The 17,437-nt window shown below is 44.3% G+C and overlaps 2 protein-coding genes across 3 annotated transcripts in view; one reads left to right on the top strand and one right to left on the bottom strand.

The window, feature by feature from the left end:
- The first annotated feature begins 2,461 nt into the window (after positions 1–2,461).
- On the top strand, positions 2,462–4,143 carry LOC103185405 (protein FAM181A). Its single transcript, XM_007903866.2, has one exon. The coding sequence runs from the start codon at positions 2,462–2,464 to the stop codon at positions 3,362–3,364; it is 903 nt and encodes a 300-aa protein (XP_007902057.2). The 3' UTR covers positions 3,365–4,143.
- Positions 4,144–4,619: 476 nt separating this feature from the next.
- Positions 4,620–17,437, bottom strand: part of asb2a.1 (ankyrin repeat and SOCS box containing 2a, tandem duplicate 1) — an 18,508-nt gene continuing 5,690 nt past the window's right edge. For both annotated transcript variants that reach the window (XM_007903870.2, XM_007903871.2), the window contains exons 2-10: positions 16,818–17,063; positions 15,225–15,317; positions 13,447–13,613; positions 11,430–11,585; positions 10,095–10,340; positions 9,755–9,926; positions 8,368–8,926; positions 8,072–8,225; positions 4,620–6,438 (exon numbers count right to left, since the gene is read on the bottom strand). In XM_007903870.2, the coding sequence (XP_007902061.1) occupies positions 6,296–6,438; positions 8,072–8,225; positions 8,368–8,926; positions 9,755–9,926; positions 10,095–10,340; positions 11,430–11,585; positions 13,447–13,613; positions 15,225–15,317; positions 16,818–17,044 (1,917 nt within the window). In that variant the 5' untranslated portion in view covers positions 17,045–17,063 and the 3' untranslated portion in view covers positions 4,620–6,295. The remainder of the gene's footprint in view (positions 6,439–8,071; positions 8,226–8,367; positions 8,927–9,754; positions 9,927–10,094; positions 10,341–11,429; positions 11,586–13,446; positions 13,614–15,224; positions 15,318–16,817; positions 17,064–17,437) is intronic.

Here is a 17,437-nt window from a genome sequence, read left to right as displayed (position 1 = left end):
TGTTAAGACCAGCTCACTACGGAATTCTCCTGCAGTGCAGATTTTATCCCAATTTCACAGTCGATAGAGAGTCTGTGTGCGATTCAGGGGCAGGTGAGGAGAAGGGACGTCGGGGGGGGGTCTAGAGGGCATCAATCCATGTCAAACAGCGGCTCCTACTGACAACAAACCTCCCAGTCCCAGACACCTGTAGTCGTCTTGTGGGTAGAAGGAAGAGAAGAGGCGGTGGTGGGACGCATTGAGCACAGTCCAGTTCATCAAGAAAGGAAACAGAACAATTAGCATTTCACACGCTTTCTCTTTTCTCTCTCCCCCTCCCCTCCCCTCCCCTCCCTCCCTTTTCCCAACTCAACTCAACTCCAAACCCTACCTTCCCTACAGAATTCATCGTTTCCAATGGATTGTCCTTTTTTGGCCGATGCATGCGTTGGCAGGGTGACAGTAGTCGAGTGTGCAAACTTGCGCTATTGTCCCCAGACGCCGTGAAGCCATGGCGACCCACTAATATGACACAGGAAAATGTTTACTGATGGATATTCTATGGGCTTTGTCCAACTCTTTCTCTATCATGACGACTCGATTTAAGTCTCTAACTGTTTGACTACAAATGCAAGAGTGCTATCCGACTCGATCCCATTGTCAGGGCGGTTTGAATGGGTAATTCAGCTTTTGTGTGTCTCGATTGAGGGGGCAAACATAAAGACAAGATTCTTGAGCGCTCAAGCCCTCTATCCATGGATATCTGCACATCTCTTCAGGTTTTTTCCCCCCTCCCTCTCTTACTTCTCCTTCTCTGACATCAACCCTCCACCACCCCCCACCCCCCCCCACCCGCGCCCCCCTCCCCAACCCCAAATGCCTAAGCAGAACAGTTAAAAGCAAGGGAAACTGGACTCGCAAAAGCCAGTATTGTATTGCTGCACTGAAGCATACCCATTCTGCAAGCCTCCAGACAGCTTAAGTTATTTTCATGGAGAGAGAGTGAATGAGAGAGAGAGGGGGAGAAAGAGATAAACTCTCCACCAAGTCTTTTGTACATTATCCGCATATCATGTTTTATAGCGAGAGGCAGGGGTGAGAGTGAGAGGGAGAGAAGGGGCGAAAGAGAAAGAAGGATTGGGGATGGGGTGGGTGGGGGGGATAAGAAATGATTGTATTTATTGGCTGCTTTTTTCTCCCCCCGCCCCCTAACCCCCTCCCTCTCTAACGTTTCCACAACAACAATTTGTGACACAAAAAGAATGTGGAAGAAGACAGCCCCATTGCCTGATTGGGATGTATTGTGTTAAGATGCAGTTTCTCATTGGTCTGGAAGTGCCTTAACTACAGGCAGTTGATATTCATTCAGCTTACTCTAGTGGGGGGAAAAATAGAAGGAAATTGCAAGATTTGTTCTCCAGTGGGTCTCAAAGGTTAACTCTTTCTTTCATTTAAAAATATATATTTATATCTAACTAAACAACAACAACAACACCACCACCCACGATTAAACAAGCAACGGATCTTTAATAACCCAGTGAGTTCAGGTAAGACAGGACTGTTATATGGCTTATTTATGGTGGAGAAATACAATGGATATAAAGTATTTCAACTGACAAATGAGGGCTGAAACTAGCAACGTGATGAACTGGCAAAGCTCGAGAGGAAAGTGCAGGTAAATCTGTAAATGGCACAATGAAGAGCAATGTCCGGACACCTGTGAAGTAAAGTTGCCTTTTTTTTTTTACGCACACATTTTAAAACGATGTAAATGTCACTTTTTTTGCACGCACACACAACCTCAAAATTAAAGGTGGTCGAAAATTGATCCCCGTAGAGAGAGGCTGGTTTACCAGAGGAACCCGATGATGGACATTGTTGGTGGAATGAAATGTAGTAACTTTTTTCTCTCTCAAGACTTACAAAAAACAGATCAACACCAAATATTTCATACATACTCGTGCGACCGACAGACTAGACTGCACGCTCTTACAGTTCATCTCTATTTTAATGGACTTGGGTGCGGGTTTAAACGAAGAAAACAAGGGCTTTGCAACTTTATTACTGACCTGTCCAAACCAATTAACCTTTTTTTGTTAAGAAAAAAAAGCACGTTGACTTTGTCAGATACATTGATCCAAAATTATTGATGATGATGATGATGATTATATCGATTGAAATTAAGTGACTTCAGAAAAGGAGTTTTGGCTGATGAGATAACTTGAGCAACTCAAAGAAAAATTGCTTCCGAGTTATTTTTTTCTCTCTCCTTCCCCCCCACCCCCCACACAAAAAAAGTGACTGATGTTGTTTGTTTGGCTTTTTTTGCAGAACTCCAGGAAGACGGAGAGAGGAGAGGAGAGAGGAGAGGAGCCTTGTGACTAGACTCTTAATGGCAAACAAGTCGCAGCCCAGATTGCCCTGACTGAGAGTTTAGAATTATATCTATCTATATATCTATAGATAAATATATTAAAATAAAATGGCATCAGCGGACAGTGAGGTTAAAACTTTGCTGAATTTTGTCAACCTGGCTTCCAGCGACATCAAGGCAGCTCTGGACAAGTCTGCTCCTTGCAGACGCTCTGTGGATCACAGGAAATACTTGCAGAAACAACTCAAACGCTTTTCCCAGAAGTATTCCAGGATTCCCAGGTGCCATCCCAGCCGCTTCGTGGAGTCGGGGTTGAAGAGGGTGTCTGAGGACAAGAGCCGTGGGTCGGACACAGACCATGGGGACTCCAACACACCCCAGCCACAGCCTCCCTGCCTTAAAGCCTCTTGCCTTCTTGACCAGGATCCCAGGGGCTCATTGCCAGGCCAGCCCTCGGCTGCAGAGCAAGGCAAACAGCTGAGCAGACAAGACCAGGTCCCCATGAGGAAACGCCAGCTCCCGGCTTCCTTCTGGGAAGAGCCGAGACCACCCAAGAACCTACAGCGCTCCTTGAGCGCCTTTCAGACTGCGGAGAAGGTGTACGGTCTGGCTGAAGGACCATCAGGAGGTGGAGGGCACAGAAGCCAAGCCCAGGACCTGCCAGAGGCCGGGAAGCAGGTCAGGGCAGCCCAACTCCAACAGGACTCCAGCCAGAGAGAAGAACCCGTGAAGTTCCACTTGACTTCTCTGTCGCGGGCCATGAACGTGTGCGGCTGCTGTCCATTTCAGTACCATGGCCAGCAAGTCTACCACAGCCACAGCCACTTGGCTCTGCCTCACTCCAGCTTTCAGGACCTTGGGCTGTGGAGGAAAGCTCTGGCCACGCCCGCACACGACCTCCACACTTACTCCAAAGACTCGCTGAATGGACAGAAGGTTCACAAACCCATCGTTTTCAAACCCATCCCCACCAAACCCCCGCCTCTGTACAACGTCTATAGTTTCCTTTGATTGCGGTTGACTGTGCAAAGGTGATTCACTGGACAGTTAGAGCAGAGAGAACTTTGTAATTGCAACTATATATATATATCTGTATATATATATGTGTGTGTGTATAATGCTGAAGATAAAATCAATTTATATAGCCACTAAAATACACGTACACACAAACAAACTATCTTTGTGGCTATTGGATTATTTATTTTGTTGGTCTTTTCTGGGACCACCCAAACAAAAGATGAAACCTTTCGATGTCAGCGCGTTTATAATAAGAAGCAGATTACTGTTTCACGTTGGCTGTGTGCAGTAAATAGCAACACCCACTTGTCTTACGCTGGGCCAGATGCGTCAAATTGAAGGGAATTGATGAGTTAAAACAGCTGGAAACAGCCACACAAGCCGGGAAATCAACCCCAGCTCTTCTGTTTTTGATTAACAAAAAAATAAGGTTGCAAATATGTTGGAGAGTAACTGCAGAAAGGTATGGAGGCTGTTGGTTTAAAAGTTCATCTGTAGGAACGTTTTTAGACCTTGAAAAGTCATGCCTTTGGCGGGATGGAAGTTGGAATTAAAAATCTAAGGAATCGTTTCACTTTTTTGGTGGTTTATTGTCAGCCGGTGTGTCTGTCTGCCATTTGTGCGCCTTGCCGCCAACATGGTTTCAATGCAATTTTATTTGAATAAAAAAAACAGGGTTCCCTCCTTCTCATTGTAAAAGTCAGCACCTGAAAGATTTTGTGTGGGTTTTAAACGAGTGACCCGATCTCATAATAATATAATAATAATCCTTACACTTGATGCAGCATCTCATCAGATCTTCACGACGTCTCAAAGCGCTTCACAGAAAATACTGTCAAGTGAATTGACTGTATATTTTGTGGGCGAAACGCGGCAGCCAATTGCGCACGGCAGCGTCCCACAAACAGTCATGGATTGAGTGACAAAATTATTATTTTTTGGGGTTTGAAAGGATTATTACTGCCCCCCCCCCACCAAAAAAAAACCCAAAAGAACTTGTCCATACAATGAATGGTTTGCAGGACTTGCGAGATGCTAAACTTGGTCAAATCTTACCAGGTTGTCAGTTATACTACTGTATCGGTACTGTCACTGTTTAGTAGTGGTACGAGTGGATTAATAATTTGCTCAGTTCCGATATTCTCAAATGTGCAATGAAATAAAACAGTGATAAAACATTGTGTGGGTAACCACATTTCCATTTTTTTAAAAAAAATAACTCCAGAAAATCAGCAATTGCTGGCAAAAGCTCAGTACAAATGCATGTTTTTATTTAGATTGCTGGCAGAAAAATCACAAAACCGATACTAAAGGTAAAGTAAAAAATATCATTCCATTGCACAAAAAAAAGGTAATTTTCCACTAAACATCCCTGAATATTGTCATGTGCCGTTCTCAACACTGATCTTTTGTGTCGTCAACATTTTGACCACAAATAACTTTGAGGTTGAGTTATTTTGTGATCAAAAAGTGTTGAAAGAGAACAAAACAGCCTATAGAGAGTGAGAGATTCTTAGATAGCTAAGTATAGACATATCAAAACTATGCATTCACACCCTTTGTTCGATCCCTGTAATGTATATTTACGCTGTTATAAGAACCGGAGGAAAATGCATATTTCTAACAGTGTGAAAGGAAGCTTCAGTACCAAAACTTCTGCAAACAAAATGAATCCATCCTTCGTTCGGAGGAAGGCGGTTAATTGTTTTTTTTTGTTCGGAAGCTGTTAGGAAATTGTGGGCTGACTCACTTGCTTCGTGGGGTGAGGAAGAGTCGTTTCAATAGTAGTCTTCTTTTGAAGAAAGGGACAGTAGCCGCCGTATAACCTCAACTTTGACGCAATTCCTTGTTTTCCCTCCTCTTTCAAAGTAAAGCACCACATGCAATTAAGGTGCGGTTACCGCCGCAAACAGTGACAGCCATAAGACTGTGCAGTCCCGTCATTGTCCACAGGGAGGAGCCGTTTTCATTCATCCGGAACGAAAACACTCGCCTCCACTTTATGTCAATGAAACAGGTGAAAAAAACGCTTGAAAAGGTTTCTCGCTGCAGCTGCAAAATGTTTTCTATCCATGTGAATAACGAACGGTTCATTTATTGCAAAAAATGACTAGTCTGACTACTATCTTTCAAAGTACGAACTCAAAGTCCCGGGCTTGAAATCTTAGCCGTGAGCAACAGCAACGACAACTTGCATTTATATAGCGCTCCTCACCCAGGGGAGCCTCCCAGAGCAGAGCTTCATTGGGGCCAATAGCACACAAAAGGAATGCTGCGTATCGAATACACTCACATTTTTATTAATCTTTCCCCAAGTGTTACTTCGCTGTGTTAACCAAACCGACATTCCACATCCTCGATCCACATCCAATAACTGATCACGATTCCGAACGAGGCGCAAAATAGAGCCCAATATTGCTCTACTTAAGAACCTGTTAAAATTTCTTACTCAATCTTTTCCGTGGCCTGTTGTGACTCAGTGGAGCACGGCAATCAGTTTCCTAAGCATTTTCCATTAAAAAATAGACAAACATTATGTCCTCCACATTGCAGTCTCAAAGTTTTATAGTATATATAAATCTTCTATATACGCAGTCGACTGAAGTTTACAATTCTATAACTTACAGATTTAGTTACTGGTCACTATTATATCCAAACAGCCTGGTTCATTTTTCAGCCCTTCGTGTTTAGTTCTTCAAGTGTTGACCACAAGAAATATATATTTTCTTCTTGATTCACTGATGATTAATATCTGTATAAAATATTGCTTTCCTTTGCTTTTGTTGCACAGTCACACAGCATACCCTAAAACATTTGCAGTCTCGTTTAGGTTTCTTGAAAAGGGTCCTTTTGTCCACTCCGTTAATGCACAATTATTTGCCTTATTGGACAGCGGTTAATTTTCTCATTCAATGCATAAGTTAACTAAAAATCATTTGAATAATTGTGCTGTAAGTATCTCTGCAGCCTGCAGGGCATAGGTAATACTTCTATGAATTGAATTCTATCTTTTCCCAAAACATGTCGGATTTTAACTCTGCAGAGGTGAGCAAGGGGTCTTGGTGGCTCTGTAAAATACAACAAAATACATGTTGAACATATAGCGAGCAACAAAAAATAATGAAAGCTCATTCTTTTTAATGATGCAACAACAACAACAACAACACCAACAGCAATGGCACCACTCAGGGTAGTGTTTCAGAGCGCTTAACAGTGGCAGAACCTGACTCAGAGGGAGGACGAAAATTAAGGTTTTCGGGCATGACTTGAAAAGGCGAGAAAAGAGGGGGCAAGGCGGAGAGATTGAGGGAGAGAGGGGGAGAGAGAGAGAGAGTTGGGGGGGCAAGGCAGAGGGATTGAGGGAGAGTGTCCCAGAGTTTCGGGGCGTAGCAGCTGAAAGCACGACCTCCGGTGGTGGGGCGGAGGGTGCGAGGGATGAGCAGGAGGCCGGTTAGTGCCAGTCGAGCGGAGGCACCGGCTGGGTGGTGGATTGGGGGAGTGAGGAGGTTCGGAGAGGGAGGGAGGGAGGGAGGTGCCAGGGAGTGAAGGGATTTGAGCACCAGTGTGAGGATCCTGAAGTCGATTCCATCCCAAACTGATCAGCAACGTTGGCAATCATTATCTTTATGTGTTCATAAAACACATGGCACGATTCGAAAAGACAAGGGCCACCAGTACCCCCAAATAAAATCCCCCCCATTCTCTCCATGGCTGTTTGTGAGACATTGTTGTACCCAATTGGCTGCCACGTTCACCCACAAAATACATCACTCTACAGTAGGTCTTATGAAATCCTTGGAGACGTCTCGACAACGTGATAAAGTGCCATATCAAATGCAAGGATTATTATATTATTAGCACTGTAATTGCTAATTGATAAGCTATCTCTACAACAACAACAAGATTATATTTGTATAGCGCCTTTCACGTCGGGAGGACGTCCCAGAGTACAGCTTTTCAGAGCCGAGCTGGGGTTGGCGGGGGGTAAGGGAGGGGGGTGGCTGATGGCATGGTCGAAGAGGAGGGTCTCTAATGTCAGACCGTGTCAAAGTGCTCCACGTGTTAACATTGTCAAGTGTTGTGACCGTGGTTTTGTAGGCAAGCCTGCCAGCCAGATTTCTGCACCCAAATAGAATGCATCGGAGAAGAAGAGTTACTGGATGGGTAAACGCGTCAGGCAGCCAGTGAATCTAATGCCTTGGTTTTAATCTCTCTTTAACATTGACCAGGTCCAACCCTAACTCTGTCAATCCTGTGAAATTAGTTTGTCAATAATCCTATTTCCCAGTAGGGGTCTCTCTGAGTGCATTTCGCTCCGTGACAATATTTCAAATGCCCTCGACTGCCTGTATCAAATTACAAGAATCCATCCCCTGCTGTGGTGATAGTGTAACCTCTATTCTGGGACACAGGACAGACAACTGATCCAGGGATCAGTTCAGTTGCTTTCATTATCTCAGTGTTTCCATTCCAGACCCACAGACTCCAGGAGGCCCTGAAATGTCTTTACCCCAAGAGTGCGCATTGTCTTCAATTGCTGGAATTTGACTTCAATTTGGAAATAAATCAACGTGGTATTAAAAAGAAGGTCAGAGGTACAGCTTCCGTGTTAGAGTTGAATTCAGGATTATTCCATAATTTTCCCAATCTTAAAACAGCACATGCAAGCGTATTTGTTAATATTATTGTTAAAATACTTGCCCGATTTTGCTTTGATAACCGCCCAGTCATCGTAGCTGTCCAGATGTTCCTTCAGTTTGCTGCAGATCTGCACGTTGCCGACATAGTCAAGCAGTACATCAATGATCGGCCCAGCTAATCTGCTGATTTTCGCCGTGGAAATAATTTCACAAAACTGAAAACAAGACAAAATGACAAGGAATTTGCTCTTCATCTTTCTGCACGGACAGGGGCAAAGGCTATCAAGGCACAGCTCAAGACCCTTCTATTCTTATTACTTCTATTTCAATAAAAAGAATTGAACGCTGGAAGCTTACGTGTACAATTTTAGGTGTCTTTTGCTGCTGCTGATAATCATCTGTTCTCCTCTGTTCCACTTCTGGGTGTGGGAGATTACCGTATTCACACTTAAAACAAGACTCCGCATCACAGCCCAAATCCAACAGCCACTTTAACAGCCCGAGGTACTTCATACAAAACATGATGGTGGCTGGGAAAGACGTAGGATGGGTGGGAACATAGGCGTTGATGTTGGCTCCATGGTCCAGTAGCATTTTGATTGCTTTGATGGAACCGTGGCGGATGGCGACCAGAAGGGGGGTTAGGATATCGGAGTTGGGTCTTGCCCCAGCCTTCAGCAGCATTTCTATGGCATCTATATTGTTGTTCATCACAGCGAAGTATAACACAGAGGTACGCTTGTCTTCAAAAAGCCTGGACCTCTCAGGTGACAAGGCGGCATTCACATCATAGCCAGCTTTAATCAGGTCTTCAATGATATCGTTACGGTTGTATTGAGCAGCGAGGTGAAGGGGATTAATCCCACTGCGTTTAACCCGCACTCTGCTGGTGACCGGAAGCAACAGTGCGGTAATCCTGAATGAAGAAACTCACTGTAGTTAGAAACCTACCGATAGGCTCTCAAACAGACACACATGCCACCAAAACTCCCCACACACTTCAAGACCATTTTCCCCTTGGCTTGCAGAGTCTTCGATACAGCCTCACATTGGAAGCTGATTCTTTGTAAGAACTGCATCCCTCCCTTCTAAGCACCTCCTAAGGGAGGTGACCGTAAGCACAGTCATAAAGGAAGGATTTAAGGCGGGACTTGAAAAAGGGAGAGAGGGAGCGAGGCGGAGGGATTGAGGGAGAGTGTTCCAAATTTCCAATCACTAATATGATCCAGCGCTGGAGTGATACATTACGCCCAGGAACGGTATAGAATCTTTTCGGAAGTTAACTGGCAAACTCTGCCAATGATTTACGCAGTTCTGCAAATAGAAGATCACCTGGAAACTCTTGCTTTATATATCAACCAAATATTCAACTTACAAGCATTTGAGTAGATGTTTTTCGAAAGTTTTCTTTGAACACTCAATAAGGTATTCAGGAGATCAGCAGTGTTGCTAAAGCACATCCCTTTAGATTCATATCAAGACCCTTGGAAGGTCTCATTCCCTATAATAATAATAATCCTTTGATACAGTGCCTCATCACGTCTTTGAGACGTCTCAAAGCGCTTCCCAGAATATACTGCAAAGTGAATTGACTGAATATTTTTGTGCGTGAAACACAGAAGCCAATTGCGCACAGCATGACAAGGCTTTTGAGTACTAGGTTTTCAGTAGTCAGTTGAGCTCCAAGTGATTGAAATCTATGTTGCACGTTGAACGCAAGCACTTGTGAACGCAGACGACTTACTCCAAATTGCCTTTCTGAGCCGCAACATGAATGGGCAGCCATCCGTCTTTGTTGCCTTTGTTTGCGTCAGCGCCTTGTGAGAGGAGGAACTCCACCACATCCTCATGTTCGTTCTTACAGGCTTCGTACAAGGCCGAGGCATTGTCGTTGGCTTGGGTGTTGATGTCGGCACCTTAAAAGAGTTGGTTTGCATTGCGTTAACGCACAAGACGCCGTGATCACTGGGTAGCAGAGATCTTATCATACAATAAGAGCAGACATCAACTGTTTGGGTCAAATACATTAACAAAATACCGGTGACCTCTCACTACTCCTGTCACTTGGAAGCCTGTGTACTTACCGTGCTGTGTGAGAAAGCGTAAAGAATTCAATTGCCCGCTCTGCGCTGCGACGAATAAGGCAGTGATTCCGTAGGCGTTCTTCGCTTCAACCTTGGCCCCGGCTCTGAGCAGAAGCTCGATGGCCTCTACGTGGTTTCTTATCATGGACTCGTGAAGTGCGGTCCAACCCCGATTGCACCGGTGATTGATGTCAGCATTAAACTGTATCAGGAGTCGAACAGCTTCCACGTTTTCATGTTCACAGGCTGGGAATAAACAAAGTCCCGACAGTGAAGATCTTAATCCAAATATCCCAAGTTCAATACACATGGAGTCCTGCAGCTCAGTGGTTAGAGCACTTGCCTCGCAAACGAGAGGACCTGGGTTCGATTTCCCGGGCAGGGAGAAACATTGGGCAAGTTTCCTTACTCCACACGTCTCTGCTTACACAGCAGTAAAGCAGGACCCGATTGTTAGTCGATTGGCAGATCACTTTTCCGGGTGTAATAATTTCTTCAAAATAAATTAAAATAATTTGATCACTCAATCCACAACTGTTTGTGGGACGCTGCTGGCTGGTGCGTTTCGCCCACAAAGTACATAGTGTATTCTGTGAAGCGCTTTGAGACGTCTCGAAGACGTGATAAGGCGCTGTAAGGATTAATGTAAGGATTATTATTATTATATTATTGGCTGTGAATGTACAGGCAAACCCATGTGCACCTTTTACTAAAGAATGTGTGACATTTATCTTCATTCAGCAAGCTCTATGATTTTATTTTGAATGCATATGTAGCCCCACGTGATTTAATCTAATGTAAAATACTGCTGGTCCATAATTTCTAGAAATTTCTAGCTCTGTAGTTTTAAGTAACCCTTTCCCAGAGGAGCTGTTTATACTTTTAAAGGATTTCTTTTCAACTCGTCTCATCCTGTTCCAAATCCGCTCAACCTCTTTCACAAGGTTGATAACATGAGTATCATGACTTAAAAAAAACACAGCAATAACAACTTGCATTAATATAGCACTCTTCACTCCTGACGGTGTCTTGGGAGCGCTTTCTACTTGAGTGGGGGGGGGAATGAAGTGGGTCACAGTGGGACTTGGGAGCCATTGCCTGGCAAAATCAAGTAGTTCCATAGTAATTGAATATTGCATTCAATAAGACTTGGTAGAATGCAAATAATATCAACAATAATAATCCATGCATTGGGGATGTCTTCCAGACGTCTCAAAGCGCTTCACAGAATATTGTGAAATATCCTGGATCCTACATGCAAAAGCTCTGACAGGCAGGACAGTGCTTGCCAGCCGGCTGCCAGGCTGGAAAGTTACCGTTATAGATTGGCTTTACCTTTGTAGAGTGGAGTTTCCCGTGTCTTGCTCGAGATATCACATTCGGCTCCCGCTTCCAGCAAAATGCGCATGCAATCGATGTGCCCTTTGCTGCTTGATATGAATAAAGCCGTTTCCTCTGCCAGAGTCCGACAATCTATAGTTCTGGGATAAGCTATTAGATAAAAAATAGTGTTCATTTTTTTCCAGCGAGTTTACAGATTTGGGGGCCATCATTTTTTGCCACGCCCACTGGCAAAAAGACTTAAATTGGGGTTTCCGTGTACTTAAGACGTGACTAGAAATGTCAACAACAACAACAACAACAACAAGATTCCATTTATTGAGCGCCTTTCACGTCGGGAGGACGTCCCGAGGCGCTGTACAGTTGGGTCAGGACCAGAGCATTGGGGAAATGGTCAGGGTGACGGGAGGGAAAGGAGGGAGCGAGGAGGGGGGAAATGGTCAGGGTGAGGGGAGGGAAGGGAGGGAGTGAGGAGGGGGTAGAGAGTCGAGAGGAGAGCTGAAGGCACGGTCAAAGAGAAAGGTCTTGAGACCGGCCTTGAAGGAGGAAAGGGAGGAGGCGGCGAAGGCACTGGGGGATGGATAGAGTTCCAGAGCCTCGGGGCTGAGAGGCTGAAGGCCCGGCCACCGATGGTAGGGCGGTTGGGGAGGGGGATGTGGAGCAGACCGGAGCCAGAGGAACGGAGGGTACGGGCAGGTAAGTAGGGGGATAGTAGGTCGGAGAGGTAGGAGGGAGCGAGGCCGTGAATGGCCTTGTAGGTGAGGATGAGGATCTTGAATTCGAGATCCAGTCTAAGGAAAAACATCCCGTTTTTGCCTGCCATGTGACAGCCCAGGTGAGGTCTGTAGTCAAAGATGCCGCCCGCGTGAATCGAATCCGGAAGATGACTTCAAAGGATACCATTTGTGGCTCCTCGAGTTTATCACCGTTCCACTATCTGTTTATAATGACCTAACAGAGGAGCGGCTGAAATCTGCGTAGTAATGATACAATAGGTCAACTATAACGTTTGATATTCATTGGACTGATCCCCGAGGCACTCCACATGTCACAAGAGAGACTTGGAGATTGAGCCTAATTTGAGTTAATTCTGACGGCATTCCAGCCCTGGTGTCTTCCCACATCATGATAACCCTGATTCATAAATGATTCCAGTCTCCTGCCCTCGCCTACGCTTCCTGTGGGCGCCTTGGGACGTCCTCCCGATGTGAAAGGCGCTTTATAAATGGAATTGCGTTGTTGTTGTTGTTGTCAACCCATTCCACTCCTTGATTTCCCTCCAATGTTACAGTGAAATCACCTCCTGGTGTCTGCCCTACACTTTGCCAACACCAGCCTGAACCTGTGACCTCTTGCGCTGTGTGTCGCACACGCTGCAGATACCGGAGAATGGTTCAATGTCAATGGTTCACCGCAAATCAAAATATTAAATGTCTCTTTCCCGCCCCCCAGGAGAGATAGCACACTTCAGCTCTGGCAATCAGCAACTCTCTTTATTCTGTGAGTTTCTCAGTGGCTGGAACCGGAGACTTTTGAGCGCTACTCGGTTTCCACTCGTGTCAGAAGCCCCTCCGACCCAAAACTATGTGATCGCTCCCAAAACATTATTGGATTACTTATTGGTAATATTAATAATAATTACAATCCTAATAATAATAATAAAAATGACTGTTTGTGGGGGACGCTGCTGTGCGCAATCGGCTGCCGCGTTTCGCCCACAATATACACAGTCGATTCACTTTACAGTATATCTTGCGAAGCGCTTTGAGACGTCTCGAAGGCGTGATGGAACGCTATGTCAAATGCAAGGATTATTATTATTATTTGATAATAATAATTATTTGATAATCATAATAATCATTTGATAATAATTTTGTGTGGCGAGTACACTTCAAAGCAGTTCACAGGATTTCCTGTGAAGTATAGTGAAGGCTACAGATAATTTGTACAATGTACATTTTTGTGGGAGAATTTTCTACCCTTACTAACCGACTAAGTTGCACTTACTAACCTTGGAGCAGCAACTTCAGACAGTTTACTTGATTGTAAAAGACAGCGTCGTGCAGAGGAAGCCAGCCATCTTTATTGGGTTCACAAAGTTTTCTGCCAGATTTGATCATACGGGATAAGGTTGCTTCATCCCCATTCTTTATTGCAATGACAACGGGATCAACCTCACTGAATTGAAACAACAACAAAAAATTACATTTGTATAGCGCCTTTCACGTCAAAACACAGCCAGTGGTATATATTATATATTCTACATATAGATGGGTATAAATCAAGGACATTGTAATCTTCATCAAAGTGGACATCAATAACTGGGTCTCTGCAGCAAAAAAACCCCCCCACAACATCCGAAACAATGAATAAGGTTTTAAACGGCCAGAAAAAAACACGAGAGGTTTTCATTTCCATTTTCATTTCCCCCCACGAAATATACAGTCACTACAATTTACAATGTTTTCTGTCACGCGCTTTGAGACGTCTCGAAGACATGACCAGGCACAAGATCAAATGCAAGGATCATTATTATTATCATTATTATTATTTTAAAGTGCGCTCCAAGTTGAAATGAATACTTCGCAACCTCGCCTTAGAATGCAATACATTCTCTCTCATCCCATGGGAACAGTTGCTTTGGGCTTGATGTATGGTGGAAAGAAGAGGTAAAAATAAAAGCAACTTCTGACCTGCTGGCAGCTGAATGTAGATCCATTCCCTTCCCCCCACCCACCCCAAACACCCACCCACACACAAACGCTCCTTCTCCACCTTCCAAACCAACCCGATGCCATTGATTCGGGGAAGCAGACATTGTTTTGCCGTGAAACTGAGTGCGTCACACAAAAGACATTAATTTAAAAAAACTTTTCAATGTTCCAATAGGCTGAAGGTATATAGTTTCCCTGATGGTTTAGCAGATTGGGAGGTGAGGCAATCACAGAGAGTAGATTGCCAGCTCTTTCATGTAGTGCTTTTCCTGCAGACTGTGGGATGTTTTCCTTCTCCTTTATAAAGTTCCCTTTTTTTCGTGTGGGGGGGTTAAAACCTTTGAATTAAAGGTTTGTGGTGTCAACGTTTTAGAACCACAGCGAAGGTCACTCAATCAATCCACTTTGAGACGTCTCGAAGGTGTGATAAGGCGCTATATCAAATGTAAGGATTATTATCATTATTATTATTATTACTATAGAGAGTGATGGGGAGTGCGGGAGTGCTCTTTAAAACCAAATAGTTTTTATTTACTGGCCACTTAAAACCTCATTCATTATCTCAGATGTGTGTGTATATATGTGTGTGTGTGTTTGCCTGTAGAGTGTTAGTTATTGATGATGTCCACTTTGGTGACGATTATGTATGTATATCTATATCTATACAGTATATACTTGCTTTTCGTACAGATTAATACAGCAGCTTTCGATTAAAAAAAAAATTTGATGTCTAGAATTGCTCTGCTGGATATTTCCTATTGCCAATTGACGCCAAATCAGTGTATTGGCATTTTACAGAGTGTATTATTTTTGACCTTGAAAAGAGAATTGGATAAGATGCAATAACTTGACAGGTTTCTCCCCACACGCTCTCTCTCTCTCTCTCTCTCTCTCACACACACAATTACAAGGTTGATAAGTTCATCAAGTGTTTTAGTCCAAATGACCCCACGTTTTTGCAATCGATCAATGAGAGAGAGAGAGAGAGAGAGAGGGCGGGGGGCGGGGGGGAGATAGAGAGAACACAAGAGAACACACTGGTGCTGGTGCTCAAAGCGAACAAAGACAGACTTACATGGGTTTAGGGGTTACAAAGAGACTCCCGTTGTATCTTCTGTAAGGTCTGGAGTGCGGGGTGTTTGCAGGAGGGATGTTTGCCTGGGGTGTCCTGGAGGATCGGCAGGAATAAAACAATGAGAAATACTCAGCATAAGACATCCCAGTCATTTTGATCTTCACCCCAACCTCACACACACACACACTCTCACTCACTCACACACACACACACACACAGAGCAGCTTTGCCAGGCAATTGTTGCACTGAAATGCAATGCAAACAGCATCCAGGGCTGGAAGGTCCATCTGTCTGCTGACCCGTGTGTATTTTTGGCTCGAGAAACCCAACGGAACCGTTTGACCATATAAGACAACAGAGTGGAGCTGATCCAGAAGGAAGTGGGCTTGACTTCAGTGCCAAATAACACACTGACTGGGCTCAATGCGGGGGGGGGGGGGGGGTAGAGGTAGGGGGCTGGGGATGGAGGGGAGTAAGGTAAAGGGAAGAGATGTTGGGACAAGGGATGTTGGCCACTTGCAATGGTTCCTGCAATGCCAAACTCAAGTGTATTGAAAATTTACACAGTGTAATTGTTTTATATATAGAGAAATTGGCTAACATGACAGGTATTTTATATATATATATATACACACTGAATGCACTCTACATATCACAACCGGGCAATTAGGCTTAGAGGTTCAGCCTAATTTGATTTAATTCTTCCAGTACACTGACCCTAGTGTCTTCCTGCATCAGGATAACTATACCCCCCACTCCCCCCCCACACACACATCCACCAAATTACAGCTTTGAGACATCATTAACAGTTTGCTTACAATGGTTTTCCCACTGTAATGCTGGCTAACTATCCTTGGTCCACACTAAAATTGGTCATTTGCTTTATGGCTGTCTGTGGGAGATTACCCTAACCAAATTAGTTGTCTAGTTCGCCTACAAAAACACAGTCGCTACACTTTGCCTTATATCCTGAGAAGCGTTTTGAGGTGAAAGGCACTCTTAACAAATGTAAGGGTTGTTATTACTACAAGGTGTCGCTTCTCGGTACTATTCTGAACTGACCGATAATATCGTCCTTGAAATATACACCGCCATATAGACAGCAAGTATTCCCCACACACTGTCTGACTGTTGGTTAGCACCACATTAGATGCCACATACATATCGTGTACTTCACACTACTCAGCCCCAATGCAAATATTCAGCCGAACTAACCCAATATGCTACACAGGTGAGATCAACACATACAGAGATGCAAATAGAAGAGTTAATACAGGGGTCTGGTCTGATTCTTTCAATAACAGCTGGTGGGCCCCACAGTTTTTTTTCCAGACTGGTGGGATGTATTTACTGAGGTGTTCACCTGTCTATCAGCATAGTTGTTCACGTCTCTTTGATCCAAATCTCCAGCTCAGGTTCAAACCTCTCACTGTCCAGTGCCTTGGGATGTCCTCCAGACCTGAAGGGCTCTATATAAATGCAATTTGTTGTTGTTGTTGTCGTTGTCCTGTTCCAGTTCAGTCTCTGGCTGTTGTCAGTGTGGCGGATGTATTGTGCTGAATTGCTTAAGCTCGTGCTTGTGATCTGACTCACCTGCCCTTGGGGTGAATCGCTGGACAGTTCACTGGGATCTGACGTTGGGTCCTGGGTGGGTTGTGTCCTCTTGTGCCAGGTAGCTGTCCCGAGGAAGAACATTGGGCTAAGCTTTGCTCCACTGCCATCTGAATCAACTCATCCTCACTCAGACTGCTGTACAGACTGTATTCCTCTTGACCAAGTGTGGGTCCCGAGTCCCTGGTGGAAGTAGCTCCTGTGGCCATTCTCCCACCGTCTTGGAGTCTGTGGGGAGAGATGTAACGGGTTTAACGTTTAATGTCGGTCGCGGTTCGAGAGGCTGAGGGGGAAGACGATGCTAAGAGCCAAGTCTCTGTTTAAAATAAACATTCCTGGCCATGTATGTGCAGTTCTGTTAAAAAATCTGGGAGGTTCCGGAGAAATAAACATGATCTAATTTGTCTATTACGTCCATGTGATTAATTTGGAAAGCTTAATATACGCATGTTTATTTTATTTGTTGAGCTGGAACACATTATACAAGCCAGATGTATCCAGTTAAAGAGTTTGCCACCAATACATCAGAGCTTGTTTCACCCAAATAAAATGTTGCTGTAGGAGAGGGAATTTGGCTTTGAGAGTGGGACATCTTTCCAAGT

The sequence above is a fragment of the Callorhinchus milii genome, unplaced genomic scaffold (genome assembly GCF_018977255.1).
Source record: "Callorhinchus milii isolate IMCB2004 unplaced genomic scaffold, IMCB_Cmil_1.0 Scaffold9, whole genome shotgun sequence".
NCBI classification, from domain to species: Eukaryota; Metazoa; Chordata; class Chondrichthyes; order Chimaeriformes; family Callorhinchidae; genus Callorhinchus; species Callorhinchus milii.
Note: the sequence above shows the minus strand (reverse complement) of the source record. Positions and strands in the feature narration are given on the sequence as shown.